Genomic DNA, 23,632 nt, shown 5'->3' with positions numbered 1-23,632 from the left:
CCCCATCCCACTGGGTGGGAGGGCAGTGAGTGAGCGGCTGCGTGGTGCTTAGTTGCTGGCTGGGGTTAAACCACAACACTCAGTGATACCTGTGCTGCCTCATTCCCTCTGTTAAGGTTGTGCAGATGTTATCAGAATACATCGAACTGCAGTATCCAAGAAAAATGTGTTTTGGTTTGTTCATTTAACCAGGCTTAGAGGTGTAAAAGCATGTATTTTGCTTATTTAAAGTGAGCAGTTCCAAAACAATAGGTAAGAGAGCAAAGCAGTTCCCTGAGAAGCTGTTCTGTGGTTATTTTTCAGGTTGGAAGTATTCTTTGGCATAGATCCTGAGATGTATCTGTAGAGCTAAATACACTGTTAGAAAGAGGATATGATATGTACAAGTGGACTTTGTTCCCCTGACTTTTAGAGGCTCCACACATGTAGCATAGGTAAAAACTCTAGATAGCCTCAAACCTCATACTGTCCTACTTTTTCATTCATTGCAAATGATGGCACTTCATCACATAGTAAATATTCAGAGAAAAGTCAGTGTTTCAGTGTGATCTGTACAACGTGTCCTTTCATAATAGTGTGCTTCAACAAGTGTTACTCTTCCTGGAAAAATTTTTAAGTTATTTTTAATGTTATATTTACTTAAATAAAGCAGCTAACCAATACCCAACCCGTGTTGGACTAGGAATCCCTTTTCTTAGGCAAAAAGCGGCTACTCATCTCTGTAGCTCCTTGCCTCCTTTTAAATATCTTGTATTGGCGTTGTACCCATTGGGTTGCCTGTCGTCTGTCCACAGAGAGGAATCGGAGGATTCCCCAATCAAAAGGTCGGTGCGCACTGGAGTCCTTCCCGGTCCCGTCTCCTGTCTGGAGCAGCAGGACAATCTGGGCAAGGCTTAAAATGGCCATCCCATCTGGTTCACCAGAAACTGTTGTCCCACAAGTGGGATTCGATACCCAGTGTGCAATAAGCCAGTCTTACACACAGAGCCGAGATAGTTATTTATTTCATGTTTGTGCAAAGATGGGTGCTAGGTGATAATTCTACAAAGCTAGCACACCACACCAAAGACCTACAGCGTATTTATTCTGTTACATGATTAGTACCCACCTAAATTTAAGTTCATTGGTTGGTAGTCACCATCTCATCCTACCATTGGTCAGTTATATTTAAATTTGCCTTGCTTTCTATGTAGATTAGCAAGCATGCTCCTTGCAGGTGTGTGGGGGGGCAAGTCTTTCTAGTCTTGAACTGAGTTGGAGGTCATGATCTCCCCCTGCCACATTTACCTTTCCCTCAGTTCATGCTTCTTTGGCAATCATCTGGCTTTTGGTGCTTTCTGGGGCAGGATGTTTCCTTTTTATCAGTCTTTAGTTCCTTCTTCAAGGGTGTAGTCATTAGCAAAGCATGCATTGTTTATACAAAGTAACCAGGCCTGCACAATGAAGCAACTGATTAATGGTTATCCTAAATCAAGCAGTGTCACGATGACCTAGGCATTGGCCAACATATGGCTTTACTTAGTCTACATTTTAGCTAAAATCAGATTGCAAAATTATCAGACAACTATTCAGCAGCATTTCTGCATAAAGTACTCTTAATGCTAAACTGTATAAATTACCTGGACTACAGTTTGAGTTAGTATCCTAAGAAAAAACAAATGGCTGTTTGTATCTCTTACATCTCAGATTAACTGAGAATGTCTTTAATCTTCTTTCCCAAGTGCTTTCATTTCAGAAAACAGCTGTTAAAATATACTACCTTAGCGTTCAATATTTGTCTTAGAGCTAGAAACATGGTCATCGGGGAAAAAAAAAAGAAGTTTCAGCATTTGCTTCATACACTTAATGTCATTATAATATGATGTCCCTGACTTCACTGAAGTTTGCTGCTAAATAATAGAGAAATCTATCCTGTTTGGGCCTTCTCTCAGTGCAGCATGCTGGTTGCCAAGTTAGCAATAAACCAAGCCACATGTCTGGCTTGAATGAGGCATTTTTTGAAATTAATTCAGACTGAATGAGATGTTCTTTAAAAGGTGAAATATGGAAGTCTGCTATAAAAAACTAAAGGCTATACAGCCCATTCATCATTGTCTGAGGTAATGAAGAATGGGGAAGACCCACATGTCTTTATAGTTGCTTCTTGAGTGTGGTTGGACCTGCAGACTGAAGACACACATCTTACCTTCTGCTTTTCAATGAGTTTAGAAATCAGATAGGGCACCAGACAAGATGATGAAAACTACTTGTAAGATGCTGTGCCTGAGGTAGTATTTTGGGAATGCTTGTATTTGAGAAGTGCCAAGATGAGGGAAGGTTCAGCATATTCAACAGGGCCACCATTAAGCCTCAGTTAGTAAATTTGGCTGGTTTTGAGCTGCCCCTGTAGATAAATAATACCCCTGAATTTATGCATGTCTGTGTCTTGGCTAGGGGTGTAAAAGGATGATGTGTCTAGTTGGCATCCTGCGTTAAGTGCAGCATCATGCACACAAGGGAGGGGTTTGTGCATAATTGAGAATGCTTTTTACAAATGTTTACTGGCCAAACCAGTAATCTGTTTGATGCTACAGCCAATTCTGGTGCCAGTCTATTTGTGTCAGTTTTTCAAATATGAAAATAAAATTCTTGGTGGCCACCTGTTTGTTTTCTCTGTTTAGCAACTGATTACTGAGTGTTTAAGTACTGTATGACTCTTCAAAAGAAGTCTATTCATATTATTTGATTTGGGCTACAAAAAATGCAAATGAGATTCACAGGACCATAGGAGCCTAGATCAGCATACAGCCAATAGAGAGAGGTGGATGCTTCCCCAGGAGGATTATAAAGCACCTCACTAATAACTGTACAGCAGGTCATGGGAATGTATCCAGAGTATCCATACCTGTTTTCCGAGATAATTACTCACCACACTTGAAATTAAGTTATGTGATTACTTCAATTTCATCTTAAAGTCTTAACATTACCTTCTAATATTCTTAACACTTTGCCTAATCTTACCTCATATTTTTGTATGTGTTTTGATTTTTGCCTAGTACAGCAGTAAGATCAGGAAAAATTCAGTGGTTTAAGTGTGTTGGCTTTGTGGCCCTGTGTAGACAAGCTGTTCTCTGAATTTCTTAATTCTCTCTCTTGAGTTTTTAAATTTTCTTCTGATATTCAGGCTCACAAAGCTACTGTGTTTTCAGTTATTGTTTTTAGTTACATAACAATAGCACCTTATGGGGATGTTGTCAAGGAATGATTAGTATTTGCGCATCTATGAACACAAAGAAACCATAAAACCTGTGCAAAAAAGGAAAAGAGTTATTTAACACTAACACAGCACAACAGCATTCTTGTGATCTGCTTTGTATCAGTTAGCTGCTGTGTTGTCTCAGTTACTTCAGTAAAAGCTGGTTATGAAGTAGTGAATTTGACTGAAAATCAACCATCAAGTGTAGCTTCTTTTTATAGTTGCATTTCAGAAATATTTAGAAGTATTGTGGAAGGGAAATACCTGTGAAGGACTTAGTCCGAAGTTTCAAGTATCATTAGGTAGCCAGGAATTTTCATGGTTCACTTAATATTTGCCCTTAAAACTGTTTTATCATTTCCCAACTGCCATTGCAGCGCATGGACATGGACCGTCGCAGGGAGGATGCCAGAAACCCCAAGCGTAAGCCCCGCTTGATGGAGGAGGATGAATTACCATCCTGGATTATTAAGGATGATGCTGAAGTTGAAAGGCTTACGTGTGAAGAAGAAGAGGAGAAAATATTCGGAAGAGGATCCCGTCAACGCAGGGATGTGGACTACAGCGATGCTCTCACAGAGAAACAGTGGCTGCGGGTAGGCTGTCCCCTTTTTTGTTTGTTTTTTACAGTTGAAATTTATTCATTTGTGGTGGTTTTTTTTTTTCTTTTTGAAGACTGCACAGTTGCACCAGGGAGAGCACAATGTAGTAGTTAAGGCCTAAATATCCTTATTATCCAGCTTTTGTTGCTGTCTTGAAGGCAAAAGTAAGTTTTAAGCTGCATTGCTGAAACTTAAATCAGTGTTACTAAATGCTGAATCAGGACTATGATAGCTTTCTATTGCAACTATTCTATTGCCATGGATCTTGACATATTTCTTATGTCTTTAGAGACTTTCATAAGTGTCATCTTTTAAGATATATGAAGAACTCTTTTATGGTGGAGACCACCAGTGATCAGTGTATATTACAGCTTTCTGTGCTGCAGAAGCTTAATTTTATTATTTTTTTTAAACACCAGAATTTAACCGTTTTAAGAATTTGGAAACTTTCACGTAAGTCTTCTTTCTTTCATGCTATTTCGTTTCCAAGTCCTGAGCATTTCTTGGCTCCACTGAGATCAAAAGTCTCGACAAATGATAAAAAAATTTAAGACCTGAAAGTAAAGATTTTAAACGTAACTCACACCAAATCTGTGATTTTGTTGTACTTGAGGATTCTTGCCATTCTTCTGTGAAATACACATCTAATGAATTCTGATACGTGTGCCTTTTCAGAATGGTAGTAACAGGGGTGGTAAGGAGGTGAGGATTCATTGTTGGAAAGTCTTTTCAAAACCAGGAAATTTGATAATGTTATGATTTCCAAAACACATAGATAAAGTATTGTATGTGCAAAACTAGTCTACATGGTTTGACAGAGTAAGTTTTGTCATAGAATAGCTACAGACTTAATGCCAACATGAATATACAGTGTAGCTTTTTGTGTATAATTTGCTAAAGACAGGTAGAAATCTTACCTACTTCAGTTATAAAATTGATGTTTGTGAGGGTGCTTTGTGCAATTCTATGCTAAGAGCTAATCCACATTCTGCTGCTGGGTGTAAAGCTTAGGGGAGCAAAGGTTTGAATTATACATCAGCTGTACATCTAGGCAAGTTTGTGAAACTACAGGAGTTTGATACTTGACATTTTCAGTAAGTCAGTGGAGAAGAAAGACTTAGAAACATAAAATACTGTCTGGATTCTCAAACCATTTACGCTTTCCTGCAGTGGAAGTGCTTGCAGTATAGTGTAGATCTACTCAAGGTCATTTTAAGCTAATTATTTTTAATGATAGAACACTGGCTATGGCAACAGAGAAGTTAGCTTTGGCTTGCATGTTCTGTGTCTTGAGTTGGGTCTCATACTTGGGTTAAGTGCTTTACTGGCAGCCCTAAAACAATAATTTAATCCATCTTCCTACTTGGGGTGGAATCAGCCAGACCCGTGTCATTTATAGTAGATGTTCATCTGTTCTTCAAGACCTTCCCTAGCAGTGAATTTAGAAGTCTGCAGGGGAGCCTTTCCATTATATTTTATCTGAATTTTCTTACTGGATTTTAACCCAGTTACTTCTTGTTCTAATCACTCTGGTCATGCAGAACAGGCTGCTACCTTTCTTTTTTTAATGTTTCTTTGTCATGGAAGAGTTGTTTCCCTGTTCAGACTTAAGGTTAACAACCATTGCTCATCTAGTCTTTTCCCATAGTTCCTGTTTTCTAGATCTCTTGATTATTTTCACTGATTTCCCATAGCTGTTCTGTGTGTGACTGACAGCTTTCTGCAAGTTTGTTCAAAAGCTAGGCATCAAAATTCCAGATGCAGCCTCATTTGAATAAAGAGGAGGAGTTCTTTTGCATAACTTCTAGGATACTTACACCTCACAATCTAGTATTTCATTTTCTTAACAGTAAAGGTATTGACTCATGTTAAATTTTTGATCTAGTATAAGCCCTTAATCCTTTTCTGTGGATCTACTTCCTGGCCATTTTTTCAGGAACATGTTTTGTATAGTCAATCTTTCCTTCCTAGTAAGAGGATTTAGTATATGCCCTTGTTGAATGATACCCAAGTTTTCTTCACCAAAATTATTCTGAATTTTAAGCCTGTCCTCAGGTGAACTTCTGGTCGGTTTGGTGTTCTTTGGAGATTTAGTAGGCATACTTTGTATTCTGTCTTCCTAAAGACACTAAAAACACTGAAAAGCACTGGACCATTTGATAAAGAGCCATTGTAAGGACTATTCTGAAAACAATTTCTTACCAGTTCTACATTTACGTGATAGTAACTGTTTTCATTGTTTGCTTCTGAGACTGTTGTGTGAGGCCAGGTCAGAAACCTCGCTAGTAAAGATGGTACATATACTACGCCCTTTTCAACATAGCTTGTTACTCTTTTGAGAAGAATTAGTCTCCCTCCTCCTCCCTATTGAGTTGTTAAGCATGTTCTCAAATTAGCTGAGTTAAAGCTAAGTCAGAGTGCTTCACAGTGCATTGCAGTCCCTACTGTGTCTCTTTTGTATACAGATGTTAACTTATGCTTTCAGGTGGATCTGAGAGCGTGTTGAAACAAATGCAAGTGCAGGAACTACTAATACTTTTTAGACTCTTTATTCAGAGGAATTATATTTGTAGTGTAACACTGCTTATGGAGGTTCAGAATAAAAACTCCTCTCCATTGGGTGGATACTGAAATCTATAAGTCAAGTTTTCTGAGTTTTTTCATGATCTTATTTTCCGTGTGTGAGAGTTCTTTGTCACACCTATTGGCCTCCTACCACCATCACTTTTACGTCTTCTTTGAGAATTTAAGTGTTTGTCTTTCTCTGTAGTGACATCTCTGGAAGATTGTAGAAAAAGCAGTAATAATCTTGTAGAACGTTTTCAAGGGAATCTTTTAACTATATAAACATATAAAATTGTAGATGGCTTATAAGCATTTGTATCTTGTGGCTTTGTCACTGTAACTTGTAAGGTAATGGCAACATGCATATTGCATGAAAACTTCCAATTAGTCATTTCCTGTTAACTTGGGATGCAGTGAACTACTTATATCAGTAAAACTGGAAACAACAGAAGAGCCAGAAAGTTCTGAATTAATAATGGTGCTTTAATTCATAAGATAACCCTTTTACTCATGTTCTGCATCATGCCACTCTCCAGAGGCAACTATAGATACTTCTGGTTTTGTTGAAGTGTTACAGACGAATGAGATTTATTTACCAGCAGCAAGGGATGCCCCTCATTTTTTCTCTTGCTGAGGCTGCTGCTACAGCTTTATAGCTATCTTTTCATGGGGTTTTCTGGAGTAAAACTTCGCATTTCTGACTAATAAGCTGTTTTCATAATAATATCCAATATCCAGTCCTCATCCATCTCTTTTTCTTTATGTGTCTTGGGGAAGTTGACAAGATCTCTCTTCTGATGAGTTTTGCCTCAATCAGCAGCCCCAACTTGGACTGTGGGGATCAGCTACCTGCTCCTTTACAGTTATACCCTGACCTTCTGCTGATACACCCAACACTGAAGAGTCTAATTAAGGTCATGGCAGATCCCCACAGGATCTGCCATACACGTCAAGGTCTGTATGCATGCATGTATACTGACCAAGTATGTCAGCTCCCTCCTTGCTAGGAGGTCAAGTAGCTGAGTTTGGAGGCAGGAGACAAAATAATTACAGAAGCCAAACCTATGGACATACACAGTGTTTGGTGAGATTGTGCTGCTGCCCTCAACAACCTGTAAATTCAGTGACACCCTCCCAGGGAAGCTAAGCTGTAAGACACAGACGAGCTTCATCACTAGCTGTCGCTGCAGCCTGCTGTTCTGTAACTGTTGGCATGACAACCGTATTTCTTAGAAAAAAAACAGGAAGGAGGAGTTTGCTTCCTGACCCTAGAAGCATTTATGTTCTGGAAGTATTTCATGCTCTACCAGATTGTATCCGTGCACCACTTCTAACAGGACTGCAAAATACTTTGCTGGATCCCATGGCAGATCATTTTCTAGGGGAGTCATCTACTAAGGACTCCATTGCTAGGGCAGGCTTCAAGAATCAGAGGATTTGTTTGAGTAGTTACAAGACTTAAGAAAGTTGCACCTGGATTCAGCTTGTCATTCAATTTAATTGCTGGCTAGGTGACATGACTGAAGTTTTATTGCCTAGTCATGCAGTTCATTCGAAATAGCTTTTCATGTTGGCGAGGGAAACATACTTGAGTCCAAAATGCTTAGTGTCTCATTTACCTCATGCAGACATGCAAAAGTTAACTATTGTGGACTACTTATTTTGCTGATGTAAAAATTTCAAGCATTTGGTCTGTAAATAGTCAACCTTACTGATATTTAAAAACAGAATACATACAGAATATCTGGTGAATACAGTTTAACATAATCATGATGAAAATTTTATTTGCTGTTTTGTTTATGTTTACTAACTAAGGTAAATATGTTGTATAATAAATCGAAGTACCTAGCAGGAAAATGTTGAGCATGTTTTCAACTGTTTTCTCATCAGCTGGAACTTTACATAACTTTTTGATTTTACACACTGTCTAATGGTCTGTTTAAAGTTAGGTCTGGCATCAGAGGTAGTAAAGTTGGGCCGGCTTGTTACTACAACTTGACATAAATTACTAAATGTTTTTCAGTTAGGTTTGTGTTTTCTGAGAGGGCTTCACTTTTACGTATACAACTTTATAATCAATACTAAGAAGATATTTTAAGACATGGTTTTGTAAACTGTTATGGTGGAATTTGGTCTTAGAGTAGTCTTCGTTAGATACTGAAGTAGCTGTGTGGAAAATCAGCATTACATTTGATAACTGTTTTAGCTTCACTTTTCATCTACTGGTTGTTATTTTCAATTGCAATGCAGGTTTTTTAGATAGTCTGTATTGGAGGCTGAGATTCTGTGAAGGAGGAGAATACAACTAACCTTTTACCCAGTGCATAGTTTATCTGCGTAGTTCATGTACATGATACCCCTCCACCTCTGGTTTTCTCTCTTCCCTACTCTAAACCATTTCTGGTTACAATTGCGAAGTTTCCTGACTTGCTGCTAAACCTGTTTAACAGTCAAGTAAATGAATATTTGCCCAGGGCATTTGAAGAAAATTGCATTCTAATCTAAACTCTGCTCTGTAATATTGAATTGCAGATCCAATTGAATTTTTTAAACAAGGCACATTTAAAAGACTTTGTCACTGGAGGCTTAAAAAATCCACCATCCCAGGGTGTTGTCCATTTTGTGACCAGCAATCACCAGGATACCCCACATACTATTTTTTAATGTACAGGGTGAGGCTGATAAGTTTTATGCATGCGGAAGCTGATTTCTTGAAGGACTAGGAATTTGGACATGACTTTAAGGCCTCACAAAGCCAAGCCATTTTTATGTTCTGAGTATTACTGTCTATTTAAGAAAAGGGAAAAAATGGCTACTTTTAAGTTGCATTGAAATTAAAACCAAGGAAGCAGTTTAGATGAAAGGGGCTTTTCTTGGCTTTTGATATATGAAAGGGAATTTAAATGCATCTACCTGATAGCTTTTGTTCTCTGTTTGGCAAGATGGGTTTGTTAGTTTATAAAGAAAAGAACCTGAGTTACACCCTGGATATCTTTCTCAGAAGCTGGAGGTAGGATTGAGAGTATTAATTTTGGAAACTAATAAAGTACTTTGAAATGCCTCTTCAGTATTTGAGAGATAGTCTCAGTAAGGCAATTTTTAGTGTTCCAGAATTAGTTTTTGTGTGAGAAGGACCTCTAGTCAGGAAATCTGAACACCTGTTTCAGAGGAATATCTATCAGTAAAACATCTTGCCATATTTTCATAAGATTCTTTTTTTTTTCAGTCTGTGATTTTATCCATATGATGTTACATGTAAAGTACCATAACAAATATTAACACAGTTTCAGTTGCAATTGTACATATATTCTCCCCTAGAAAACATTAGAATAATACTGTCATATAAACACCTTTCTGTATTTTTTAAAAATGTGAGTAGTATTGTTAACATTAGACTAAAATAAATTGCATTTTCTTTGAAATAGCTGTACTTTTCTGACATACCGAGTTTATATAGCATGGCAACCATGAGTTAAAACTCTGGATTTCAGGCTTTGTTATATTATTATTGTTTCAAGTGCAATATTTTGCATGAAAAAATTAGGCCCTGTAGTTAAGATGCATGAAATACTCTTCATGTGGAAGGTCAAAATTCAAATCAACTCCCAAAACTGAAACACAAACAACTATTAGATACTTAACAAAATGCACAAAAAAAGAAGGTCTGCATCAAAAGTTTAAAACGTTACTGTTGCTAGGGACATTTGGCAATAGAAAGAGAAGCAGCAAACATTTTAATACTTAGGTCCACTGCATTGTTACGTCCTCTGACATGCCTTGACAGTAACGATGATAGGTCATATGTAGTATTGACCTTTTGTCACCTATCAAACTTTTGAATGGAGGCAATAAATTTTCCTATGTTGATTTGGATTTACAAAATGGTTAAGAAGTTACCCATACTTTCCCAAGTGTATATTGTGGCTATTGTATTTATCCACTCTGCAAAAAGGGAAGCATTTAGTATTTTGCCTTGTCATCAGGAGCAAACTGAGAGACTGTTACTGTAAAGTGCCATCTTTTGAAGGCAGACCTGAGCTGGTGATGGGAAGCTTCACACTGATGTTTTCCGTGCAGCAAGCATGACAGGCAAAAGTAATCCTTTTGGTGCATCAGTGTATGTATGCAGAGCTCTGCTGCTTCTCTAGAAACCCACAACTTAAATGAAAGCAATTTGTCTCTTCTTGTATGTAAACAAGTATGGAAGTACTAACTTAGCAAATATGGAAGAACAGGAAAGTCTCAGACTGAACTTCTCAAAAATTACTCAGCTTATCCTTAGGCCTGTCATGAGTGGAAGGCCTTAGGCAGTTAGCTTCTTGGGCCATCCTGAAGTACTCTGCTTGATGAGTGGAATGGTGTATTTCCTTACTGTAGCAGTGGAATTTTAACTTTAAAAAAGGAAAATCCTACAAAAGTTTTCCGGTAATCATAACCCTGTAATTTCATCCTGTACTCTGAAATTGTCAAGTTTAGAGTGCTGCAGTTTACAGTTTAATGGATATCCATTACGTATTCTTTTCAGTTGCATCTGACAATGTAATAAAATATTTTTAGCTGGATTTCACACTCAGAACCATAAGATTTTGTTGCTGCTTACAGCCTTGCTTTAGTTTTTTTTTAGTTTTTAGTGCTTTTTTTTAACACTATACATTATTCTGTTGAGAAACTTCACTTCTTCTTAAGCCTCATTGCCTTTCTAGGAATCTTCTTTGTATTCTTCAGTTAGCCTTTGCTTCAATAATAGTTTTTGCTTATCAGCCTGTGATTTGCATTGCAGTTTATCCCAGAAGACCAAAAAGGCCTTGTAGACACATATTGTTCATGATAGATTTTTACTTTTAGGCTGTGATATGCTCTAAGTCCTGCCACAGTCTGATAACTGCAGCTTTAGAAGCATCCTGAAAACATGGAACTACTGCATCACTGCTAGAAGTTAACCTCACAAAATACTGTTTTAGTATAAAGTACATAAAGGATACATATAACTTAGCTTTTCTCAGCAGGTTGTCCAAAGTTTGACTTAGTTTCATTTCATGCTATCTTTTTCCAAATTCTGCAAAGTTATTAAAAAACTATATTGGAATTGTCTTAAAGGGCTACCTCCTACTGTTTATTCTTTAAACACAGTCTATTTCTATAAGTAAAATTTTTTCCTCTGTCAGCATGGGAAGTGAGTAGTCTAATCTCTTGCCATACATTTTTTTATATCATACTCTCTCAACATTGCATGCTTCCCATTCTTAATTGCCTCAGAGTACCTTCATTAATAGTGATAGATGTCTATAACCAATTTCCCACGCTATTGGAAAAATCCTTCAGCTCTTTTTTGTGAATAAGTAGGTACAAGACATCCTATGAACATCAGCTGAAAAATGGTGAAACTATAATGGTTTCTGAAAACTGGGGTTTTTTTCCATTATATTTGTTTTATGCAAGATATTTTATCTGTTTTGTTTTGCATTTATTTTCTCCATTTTGTTCCCACTTGATTATTTTCCACATTTTAAATTTGGAATAAAAAATGTCTGTTTGAGAATGTGTGAACATTCTTAAATATCAGGGAAAAGGAGAACATACAAAAGAAACTACGTAATGTTATGACTATTGTCAGAAGCTGAGTTTACTTCGACATGCATAAAAGAACCAGTTTAAGGTTTGTACTATTACCTTCCCATTTTGCATCATTAAGAACAGTAGTGTTTCAGGGCACACATAAAATTTATGCTCACCTGTGGAATAGAAGCCTTTTGTTAGTCTGTTAGTGTGTTGATCAAAAAGAGAGAAAACACTTTTCGTATTTTTCTGAGCAATTAGAGGTCATCGCTGGATATCTGTTCTTGACAGCCAAATAATTCACCTATTCTAAGGCTAGAGATTTGGCTCAAAATGAGTGATTTCACACTGGAAATCTGCTAATCATCCCTTTGTGTTTTATTCCTCAGCTGTGTTGTTTGCATAGTAGAAGAAAAGGTGGCTTGTTCTTTCTAAGAAACTTTCTACCAGGATATGGTATCCTGCTGTTGACTGTGTTGCAGAATGAGAGTTGGTCCTGTCTACTTACCTTTATCCAGTGCTTAGAATTGTCAAATTTATTTTTGCTATAGAAAAGATATCTGTCACTGCAAATGTTAGCAACTTTCACTGGAAGCAAATGTGGTCCTGGAGAGAGCCAAGGCTGCAGTTTCTTTCCAAAGGACTGATCTGATGAGGGTATAAACCCTGTCTTTACACCCGGTATCTTTCTGATTTCATTAGTAGAGTCTCAGAAGAAAAGGGAGGCAATGCTTTTTGAATGAAGAAAGGCTAAGCCCTGGAAAGTTTTTTAAAATAAGTTAAAAAATAATCCATTAATTCCCATTTTGAAGGACTGAATTTTGAGAAATTTTTTCATAAGGAACAAAATCAAATATGAGAGTTCTGTCTTTAGCTCTCAGCATTAAGAGCTGCAAAACATTAGCCACACTGCCAGCCTGCCAGGACATGCAACATTACGAAGTACAGATTTCCTACCTTTTTCCACAATAGAAGAATATAACATCCCTAAAAAAAAGGCAAATATCCATAAAACCAGCCCTATTATTCAAGGAAAAAAGGATAAATGAAGATATTAAAAGATTTAAGTTTGTATGGTACTAAGAAACTGAAGGCCTTTGGCAACTGCAACAGTATTTTGTGAAAGACTAGGTAAGCAGCAACAGGAAATACTTGTCTCAAGACTGGGAAGAGAAGCCATCCTGTGTAACTGTTTATTAGTGGTCAGATATAAATGTGTTTCTGATTGTTTTTTGTATTTATGATCTCCCTTGTAAAATAAACAATGTCTTATCTGACTGGGAGACAATAAATCCTTCGAATGTTGTAGAATTCCTGTTTTTCCTTGATTTGGGATCTGTTTTTTATTGTTGAGTATCTTCATGACTTCATTGCAGCTTGTTTCCTCCTGCTCTGCAACATTTGTCTGTGAGCCTGAAGAGAATGTAGTTGTTACCAGAAATACTACTAAATTGTCTTAAACTTTGTTCATAAGTGCTAAACTAATTTATCAACCGTTTTAGCAAATCATTAAAAATGGAGGAAAAAGTTAATCTCAGAAGAATGGTAGAATGATATATCCCTCCAGTAAAAGATTTATTTTAGACCAAAGAAGAAAGATCTGGAAGCAAAACCCACAGTACAAACTAAGCCATACCAATCTTTATTTTGTTTTCATTCTAAACAGTGAGATGCCAAGGAAGATAGAATATCTCCTGTTGTAGGACACAAAAGTGTTATGTTGTTGACTAAATTCCATGCTTATTATTTTAAAGGAATGTAGGAAAAAGTAAAGTAATCTCCCCCACCTCGCCTTGGCACCCCTCAGAAAAGGTAATTTTCTCATGCAATTAATTTTCCTTGCCGCCTCTCCTAAGGAAGATAATGTACTTGGTAAAGAAAAAAAGCACAACTGGACTACCAATTATCTTACAATACCTTTGTCAGTATATTGTCCTCTACACTGCTGAAATAGGTGAGTCAGAATTCTGGATAAGTCAGGGAGAAAATGCCAATAAAAATAAAAAAGGGGGAAAACCTTCCACTTCCACTCTTCCTCACTGAAAAAAATCAGTCACTAAATGCTCCAGAAACCTGTGTACGCAACAAACATAAGCATCTACATCATACTGAACAAGATAAAGGGGAAAAAATGAGGCGTCTCTGTCATGTTAGATTTTACTTCAAGATGGATTGCTTGTGAATCTGAAGCCAGGAAGCATGTATCTTCTATCAGCTGTTTTCCTGTGCTGGTGAAAATTGCATGTGATAGATCATTCACAAATGGAAAGACTGCAGCAGGTACCAAGGAAGACTTGTTGGCAGTCAATGCCCTGTTTCCTAAACAGGACCTATCTGTGATTAGGGTGAAATGAAATGCTTCCTGCTTGAGTTCCTGTCAGAGGTTTTCTTGGATTTCCTGCTCATCCATTTTACTTCAGCAAGCCATTGGCACCTGCAGTCATCAAAAAAGCCCATACTTTTTCTGTTCTTATCAAGCTTGTTGAGAGGATCTTACAGTTCTTCATCTTTGGTGTTTGATCTGATTCACTTTCGGCAAGGGAGACTTGAAGAAATCAGGACCTTCTGTGCAGGAGGAAAAATGTAGCAACTCATGACTTAATAGTGTTATTTATAAACCTTGTAGACAAAAGTGAATGTAGAAAAGTAAATTGCTATTTTTATGCATCTCAATTATATCAACTGAATATTATCTTCAGGTATGCACATTAAATAAGTGATCATTTTCTCCAGACATTTTAAAAAGCAAGTATGTATAGAAAAATTTATTTCATATTAACTTTAAAAAACACGTGCCATGGCTTACTTATAGTTGTTTCCTGTTTTGTTGTCATTTAGTTATTTGAAGTTACAATTGCGAACTAAAATTAATACCAGTCTTGAAAGATAGCTTTGGTCACATTAAGTGTATTCCTCTACAACTGTGAGTCTAAAGATTATTATTCCCCCCCCCCCCCCCAAATTTGCCTGCAGTATTTTCTAAGTGATAGTCTTGCAGTGTCTTTCTTGAGTTAGTTACATCTCATTCAGTCTGTAAATTTTACTTCTAATTATACTGCCAAAGATACCTGCAACTATTTCCAATGCCAATGTGTTAACAGTGTTTACTCTTGGAGTCACCAGTATGCTGTAAGGTTCTGAGCAATCTGAAGGCAAACTGAAATACGCAGGATACCATCTGGTTCAGAAGTGCTATTATAAAATCCCTTTCAGAATATGTTTGTTTATCATCTGGCAACTTTCATGCACAATATTTCACAAGTCCATTGTTCTCCAGTCTTGAATGGGAGAGTTTTTTAGAAAACAGGCTTTTTAGAAACAGGCCATTACTCCAAGTGACAAGAGCTGTTCAGCAGGTGATCTAGCTTTCTAAAAAGAAGGGCAGAAAATTTGGGAAAAAAAACAACCAAGCAAACAGTTCCGTTTTGAGGAGGTTGATATGAATAGTTTCTGGTATAGAATTCGTTTGAATTTTTTTTCCCCCCTTGTTCGTGTTGCTTCTAGGTTAGGTTGGCTTCGTCAAGAGGCTGTTCAAATTAAATCTTAACAAGATAAAAAGTACAATTGTATGTCAAATGGGAGGGGTAAATCACACTTACTTTTGAAAACTGCAGAAGACAACTAGAGATAGTTTTGTAGATCTTTTAAGAGTGTGCCTGAGTAGCTGTGGACTGCAGAATAGTGATGATTTTTAGTCGTTCTACACTCAGTGTCTTAATACAGTGAGTATGTGTTTTCTCAGTGCTCTGATTTGTTAAGCAAAGCATCTCTGTAGTCAGCATGATACAGTTTTTCACCTTTTTATCACCCAGTTCCTTCCCCCTAATGGAGCACTTTCCTTGTGCTCTGTGAGCAGGCTGTGGGTCCTGGTATCATCAGTAATTATTGTGGTCTTCAGTCTTTCTGTCCCCAAAATTTATGAAAAGCTCATTACTTCCAAAATCAGTTTGAGTTGTTCCATTTGAAATCATAGTTTGCCTTTTGGGGGAGGGAGGAATGAGACTAATTATTGATTTATTTTGTTTTTAACCAGATTTCACTTTTGAACAGAAGAAAATTTATGTCCTTGCCAATGTAGTTTGCCGTAACTTGGAGCAAGTTCATCAGTGCTGGCTCTGCATGATGCTTTACTTTGTAATTGTCACATTAAAGATTAAGGTTAAGCATTAAGATATTTTACATTAAGATTAAATACTAGGATATTTTATGTGAAATATTTTTATCAGACCAGAAAGAAAACACTGAAGATAAAAGCTTTGATCATATAAATATTTTAAGTAGATACTTCTTTTTTTTTTAATGTGATACTCTGTTGCTTTGATTGAGAGCATTTCTCTTTAAAGGTAAGTATGTTGTTGCATAGTTCCATTGAGCCTTTTTGGCATCAGTCTTTAAATGAAAATGCAAGGAAAAACTATTTATAATTTGCATTATTGTTTTCCTTAATGTCTAATTAAAAATAGGCACCTGGAGTTTCTGTGCAAATAATTAAGCAACTATTAATAGTTTTCAAATGCAAACTAAAAGACAATCTATCTTCTCCCGCTTCTCAAAGCGAAGCAAGTTTCAGCGATGTGAAGATGCAGGTCCTGACTGACGAACATACAGCTGAAGGACTCAGTTTCCTTATTTTGCAGAAGTTCGGCATATCTAAGACCATTTATTACAAGTTTGTGTGTTTTTGCAATAATTGCATTCTGTTTGTGTTTTTAAAAACAACAATACTTCCGTTTCTGCCTAAGTTCTGGATGGAGACTTTCTGGAATATTCCTTATGTGGAGGAGAATAAGTCAGCAGTGAAAGAAAGGAAAAACTGGATGTATTCACTACTTCTTTGCCTTTGGCAGATTTTAATCTATACTCAGTTTTAGTTTAGTCCCAGCAAAACTGGTCTGGTAAATCTCTTGTGCGATACTATCCAGCAAGGAGAGGAAATTTAGTTAAATAACTTTTCATCAATCCTTATACTTATCTTCAGGTATTTAGTTATTGCACTGTTGATATCAAATATCTTACGCGCTTTCATCATCAAGGGCGTTCTTCTTCTTCACAGTCTTTATCTGTAGTATTCTGACCTCTATGCTGTAGCATAGCAAGAGATAATTAGCTACAATGTAGTGGAACTTGCTGTAGAGAACCAAGAAATAATTCCAATGTGTGGCAATTAGAAACAGTCCCAGGCATCAGGAATGTCACTGTTGAGAAACTAAGCAGGAGAACTGGATTTTGAAGAGAACCTTTGGAGCAGATGAACTTCAGGTTGGAAAGTTGAAGTCCTCGTCAGTTGTCAGATATAATCTGAGAACAAAAATTTAAAATAAAGAGGGGTAGGGTTTCAAATAGAGCAAGACGGGGTGGGAAAGTGGAATTTCTCTTGGAATATCAGTATAGGACTTGAAGAATTATGCTGAGGAATGAAATTGGTGTGGGCAGGTAAATGACATTTTAGTGCTTTCAATGTTTTGTTAGTAGCCTTCTGTAGCATTCTTCTACTTCTTTCTTCTCTTCCAAATTGGTAAATGAGAACTTCATTTTGCAAAGCAGTCATCTGTTGTTCGTTACTACATTACTGACACGTTTTTTGGTTTTAAGTGCTTAACAGCCCTTAAGCTTAGTGCCTCTTGGCCAGTAGTCAGTACAATGCCCAGGTAAATTATTTGTTTTTCCTGGAAAAGTTCATTCTTTGGAAATTTTTTATGACTGGGTTAGTATATATGTTCAGCGACTTGAGAAGCTGACTTTTTTTTTCTGTTCACCTATGTTTTATATGCTTTGTATGGAAACATGAAGTTTAATTATCATGCTAGCAAATGTGTTCATGTGGTAATGTTAGTCACAAGAGCTCTCTTCTAACTTTGCAAGTTGGAGAGACATAGGGTGTTGGTGTCTGAAGGGAAGGAGGCAAGCTATCTTATTGTTATTTCATTAAGATAAAATCAGAAAGGGACGCAGGAAGAGATCTCATGTTCTTTCCCATTTCCCATTTAATCTGAACGTATTTTCAGCTTTATAAGACTAACACGATTGTTGACTTGCAGAAGGCAGTCATGAAACAACTCAGAGCTGTGGCTCTTAGTGCTTATTTGGGTCCATAATTCTCAATTGAAAAGGTGTTCAGTTGTGGTGCTGTGTCATGCTCTCAAGAAGAAGTTAAGAATACATCCATAATGTCCTGCTCTTCAAATAGAGAAATAAAACAGATTCCATTTGATCTTTCCTTTGTTTCTGTGGTGCTCATTTGGTTGTATCCATGTTCACTAAGAGTACTTCCACCTCAAAACAGCTGTTTTCCTTTATGAAGAGGAACATGTAATTGCAAGCAGCAATAGGAAGGCCAACTGTCTCAGAAGTAAGTTCTACTTGCCTTGTGAAAAATCCACTTTTGTGAGTTTCTTCTTTTTGAGGGGGAAGCTTCCTTTTGGAGGAAGGCAGTTTGGTTTCTTTAATCCATGGTCAGTATGCTCTTCCTTAAAATTCTGGTGCCCTGTGTAGCCTGCATGCTCCTAGCTCTTTAGCAAGGAAATTGTTCTGTGTATGTGGATCAAGACACAGCATTAAGATACAAAAGAGCAGGAAGATATTGTCAGTACTGGACTTAACATTGGGTTCTCACACTTCCACTGGCATCTCGGGCTTTAATGAGGTGCCCAGCCTTTTGCAAAATTTGACATTAAATTTTCACAGCTTTCTTTCAAAAATGAAGTCTCCAAACTTTTTTGTACTCCTTAGTCCTGTTTCCTTAAGGGAAGGAAGGTGTTAAATTTTTATTTGTGTACTATTTTCCTTGACTCCCTTGCTGTTCACCTCACTAATCCAGAGGCATTTGAGCATGGGAGATGACTGTGCTATCTTGCACTCTTGCACAGCCCATCATCTGTCAGGAACTGGTGATTCGTGTGTGGAATTTGTATCGTTATCGTACTGGTAAAGGTTTGGAAGGGCATTCTCTTTGGTGTGGCACTTCAGCCCTAGAATAGTAAGCTTTTCTAACAAAGAGCTCAGTCAGATGAATTAGTTTAATAAATATTTTGTTGCTCATACACACATGCGTGCATCCTATGTGTAGACATACGCAAAGAGCACTAGTATCTCTGCTGATAATTGATTTATGTGATATAGTTTTAAGCCACCTTTTGAGGCAGCATAAATCATATAGGTTTAGTTTTAAATATTACTGTTTCTATACAAAATATAAGTTTGCCACTTGAGAACTAATGTTAGGAGTCACAATAACAGCATTTTTGGACTGTTGGTATTGTCACACTGATTTTCAAGTGGTGTCACTGAAGTCTTAAATTAAGGAAAACTGTCTGAGTTTACATTCATGTATATAAATTTTGAAAGCTGAGTATAGTAATAGATTGATCTGTTAGCTAAGTAGACAGTTTAATATTTGTTTGCAGATCTGTAGCATGCTAAGAATTAATTTGCTATCTGCTAGTCACTAATTTTAAGAGTGCAAGAGTAAAAAAAATCTTTTTACTTTTATCTTTTCTCTTTGTCCTGATACATTTTTTCCAAAATATTACCTACTCCAAGGAAGAATTTTATGCAGGATTCTAAAATGAGTTGTTAGTAAACTCTGTGAAGACAGTACCACTGTTATTTTTTTGGCGGTAGAAAATTTGCCAAGCAAACAAAGAATAAAAATATATTTTAGTTAAGTGAATACCAGTTTTCTGAAGGACAACAAAATGTTACCAAAGTTAACAAAATGATAACTCTATTTGGTTTGGTTTTTTGATTTCTTGTAAAGCAGAATAGATTTTTTTATCAGTTTCCATAACCAAAACCTAATCTACTCACTGTGGAGCAATAGGAATACATTTTCTATAATAAATGCATCTTTAAAATGCATGCAACCTATTTCAGTTTTAAAGTCATACATGAAATTGTCTAATTGTGCTATTACAATTAAAATGCTAACAAGAATCAGTAACTGCACAGCTAAAAATCTAATTTGGATGCCTAGAATAATAAGGGGAGAAATATGATAAGTAGTTGTCAATATTAAAGCAGGCTGAAGGAGGAAGGCTTCGGGCCTTGTAGTAGGTAGAATGAAACAGCAGATTTGAGTATCCACAATCCTTTCAGTATTAAATTTTCAGTAAAATAAAATTACTTGTATATGAAAACATAGCCTTTCCCCAGCTCTCTTTTTTTTCCTGATCAGCTGATGAAGAGACTAGCAGCTCGCTGCTTTGCTGGCTTGTTAATTTTATCCCCACTAACTGTGATTTCCGATAGCCGGCCTGCTGATAGTGGTAAGGTAAATATCCTTTTTCATTGCCGTCTTGAAGATTCAGTAGAACTACCATCACAGGCATGTGTAGGTGTGTAACACATCAAAAGTCGGTGTTCTCCGTGTTTCAGTGTACAACTGAGTGCTTAAGGAGAGTAATGACATTAACTGTTGACAGCCTTGCATGCTGTATTTATTATTAGCTTTTCTAGCTTCCAAGATATGCAGAGAAATTTCCTTTTCTTAATCTTCGTTAGCTGCAGTGGTTTATAGTAGGTATCCTGCTTTAGCCAAATGAGTATTAATGAATTTGTGTGCAGATTATTTTTTTTTTCTCCTGCTTTTTCTTCCTAACTCATCAGATCTCAAGCCTCCTTCATAGTGGTTATCTGAACGCTGTGGAAGCATGATGTAAATTGTCTTTTGATTATTAAGGCCTAGTTTCAGGCTGTCCCTCAGGATTCTGCGTTCGTGTTTGTTCTGTGGATTTGCACATCGGAGGATGCATAGGAAACAGATTTCAAAATCCCACTGGTGTTTTTAACATGCCAGGCTGTTTTGTGTTGTGCATCAGGTTTTGTTCACAAAATGTTTTTCAAGAGACATTGTACACAATTGAGAAAAATTATGTCTGGGCTGTAATCACTCTTTTTATATTGATTGTTATGCTCACATGATCATAAATATTAGCCATGTTTGGTGCTGTGAAGAAATGAAGGTAATTGCCTTATGATTAGAGCTCTTTCAGCTACGAGAAAGGACTGATTAGCATTTGCATGTACTCAAGGCAATATTGGGAGGCAAAAGGGACAAATACCAACATCAGTTATGTTCTGAGAAAGCATTAATCAGAAAGGCTAGTTTGAAGATTGTTTTATTTTTAATTTCATTTTTCTTGTGACCCGGTATTTTTATTTCTTTTGTTGGCTTTCCTAAATCAAGAAAAGTTCAGCTTCTTGCTTTATCACATGGAACTGATAGTCAGTGTGTGAACAGGTTCCCTTTATTCCTAGTTTGGTTTTTTGTAGCAATTTTTTTATCCCTCTACATAGTGCTGCTGGGTCTGGTTAAAAGCGTACATCCAGGTAATTGAAACTAGTGTTCATTGTTTGTGACTGGGGGGAGGAGGGTGGGGGGCTTCGATTTGGTGGGGGTTTTTTTTCATCCCATGTTATGAGTGCTTTTTGCAGTAAAACACTGTATTGTCAGTGTTTTTGCCTATCTGTTGGTTACTATTCTAGGGGAAAATGATAGATTTTAGAGATGCTTCTAATGCTTAGGCGATTTGAAAGTTGCTTAAACTATTTGGAAGAGAAGTTGAGTCGTTACTGCATAAAGTGTCTGTGTGTTGTTTGTGCGCACAAAGAACTGTGTGTGATCTGGCTTTGGGAGCCAAGCACAGTTTAGACTGTCCTGTTTGAAAACATGCAATATCAAAGTCTGTTTTGCATGGAACTACATAAGCCAGAACTGCCACTGACATGAACAAATGAATGTTTGTTGTACACTTACTGACACAGTACCACAGGCCATTATTGTGTGTGACACTGTGAGTTGGTGTGGAATTCAAGGTTCAGATAAACATGCATCTATTTAGATGATAGTGGGATTCTTAGAACAAATTAATGTTTAGTGTCTCTTTGATTGCTAGTAACTCAGTTTCTTGTTGTACTCTTTTTTTATAAATAAGCTGAACATTTTGAGTTGAATTATCTGCAACCTGTGGGGTTGTGTTTTTGTTTTTAAATACAGTTTGTTTTTTCCCTTTGCAATATCTCTTGTTTAAAAATCATACTTTTTGAATCCATGGTTGTCAGGCAATTGAAGACGGCAATTTGGAAGAAATGGAAGAGGAAGTCCGGCTTAAAAAACGGAAGAGACGAAGAAATGTGGATAAAGATTCAGGGAAGGAGGATGGAGAGAAAGCAAAGAAAAGAAGAGGCAGGCCTCCTGCAGAGAAGTTGTCACCCAACCCGCCCAAACTGACAAAACAAATGAGTGCTATCATTGATACTGTGATAAACTACAAGGATAGGTGAGCTTGGAGTTGGTCTCTCTCTGGTCTCTCCCTCTCTATTGATATATCTCTCTACATTTTTTAACAGTTTCATTTTTGTTTTCAGTCTTTAGAAGGATTTGCTGACACAGCATTTCTGAAAGTAATTCCATTTAGGGCCTGATCCTGTCTCAGTCTTTGTAGAGGGTTTTTTAAAGACCCATCTGATACGAAGTTGTTGAAACACAAATACAAACAGTAGGCATAGAACTCCTGCTTAGAAATGAAGTGATTCTGCTCAAGAGGTGTACTTAAGAACATTTAGCTTGAGTGAAACTTTTCTTCAGTTTAGTGGTGCAGCATGTGTCAAGATTAATCTTTTCAAATACATGGCTACAGATTTATTAATGCAAATTAGCATGGGTCTCACCATAACCTGAAAGACTGCCCCAGAAATGTAGGGTTCATATCATGAGCCTCTGGGATGCCAAAGGAAAATCTGTAGAAATACTGAGCATAATATGTTGTCTGCAGCTGAGATGGAAGCCTGTTTGTCAAGAAATCCCTATTGTCAGCATAACAAAATGCTAAATGGCTTGACCTTAGGAAAAAATGTTGCCTCTAATCTGAAATGTCATTTGAAGACTTCTGTTTTACAGGTTTTCAAACTGAAAACTATCTGTGCTTCATGAGGAAGAAATTGAGAATTGGTTAATAGCATCTTTGAATCAGACTTGTTTGGGAAAGTTGTATTTTTTAATTCAACTTCTATTTACCAAAAATCAGTAAAGCCTTCTTGTGTACTTATCCTTTCTTTGCTGTACATGGAATTACTTAAATCATATAAGGAGCAATGATAAGCTAAACGAATATTAAATGCATTCAGAGAAGATAAAAAAGTATTTACATTACATGACCTGCCCAAGTGTAACAATGTAATTTTTGCATGTAAACAACTTTCAGTGTGTGACTTCAAATGACAGGTTCCACTTCCTTTTTGGCAGCTACTGCTCTGGGTCTGCCTGTACAAGGTTAACTTGGGCGGTATCTGGTGAAGCACACAGAGCTGTGATGCCTGACTTTTGGCACATAACTACTGAAGTGAAGCATTCTGTGATCTGTGGGCTCCATAGAGTACTTTGAAAAGTTTATTGCATCAGAACAGGATTCACAGCAATGAACGTTATGAGCAGGAAGCAGACTACAAACTCAGTGTATTCAGCTTGCTGTGACCCTCAACTAACAGAATAGCTGAGAAAGAAGTGTTTAAAGTTCAGGTATTCCAGGCAGGGCTGCAAGGAAGCATCTATTTATTTTTGAATCCCTGGCCTTGAGCCTTCTCCTGAAGCCAAGCCCTTCTGATCAGGGCACCTGTGTCTCATTTTTGAAATAGCAAGCAAAGTTACTTCCGCTAGTGTCCAGTAGGGGATAGCTAC

The 23,632-nt window shown here is 37.0% G+C and overlaps 1 protein-coding gene across 4 annotated transcripts in view; it reads left to right on the top strand.

The window, feature by feature from the left end:
* SMARCA2 (SWI/SNF related, matrix associated, actin dependent regulator of chromatin, subfamily a, member 2) overlaps positions 1 to 23,632 on the top strand; it is a 117,200-nt gene that overhangs the window by 77,860 nt on the left and 15,708 nt on the right. For 2 of the 4 annotated variants that reach the window (XR_775334.1, XM_010582772.1), the window contains exons 28-29: positions 3,613 to 3,831; positions 22,018 to 22,235. Coding sequence is in view for 3 of the 4 variants with exons in the window: in XM_010582772.1 (XP_010581074.1) it covers positions 3,613 to 3,831; positions 22,018 to 22,235 (437 nt within the window). In the remaining variant the exon portion in view is untranslated. Of the gene's footprint in view, positions 1 to 3,612; positions 3,832 to 20,134; positions 20,228 to 22,017; positions 22,236 to 23,200; positions 23,228 to 23,632 lie in introns of those variants that run through there. The other 2 variants (XM_010582774.1, XM_010582775.1) reach the window with 2 other exon arrangements.

Source organism: Haliaeetus leucocephalus, unplaced genomic scaffold, assembly GCF_000737465.1.
Source record: "Haliaeetus leucocephalus isolate CR32 unplaced genomic scaffold, Haliaeetus_leucocephalus-4.0 Scaffold849, whole genome shotgun sequence".
Taxonomy (NCBI): Eukaryota; Metazoa; Chordata; class Aves; order Accipitriformes; family Accipitridae; genus Haliaeetus; species Haliaeetus leucocephalus.
Note: the sequence above shows the minus strand (reverse complement) of the source record. Positions and strands in the feature narration are given on the sequence as shown.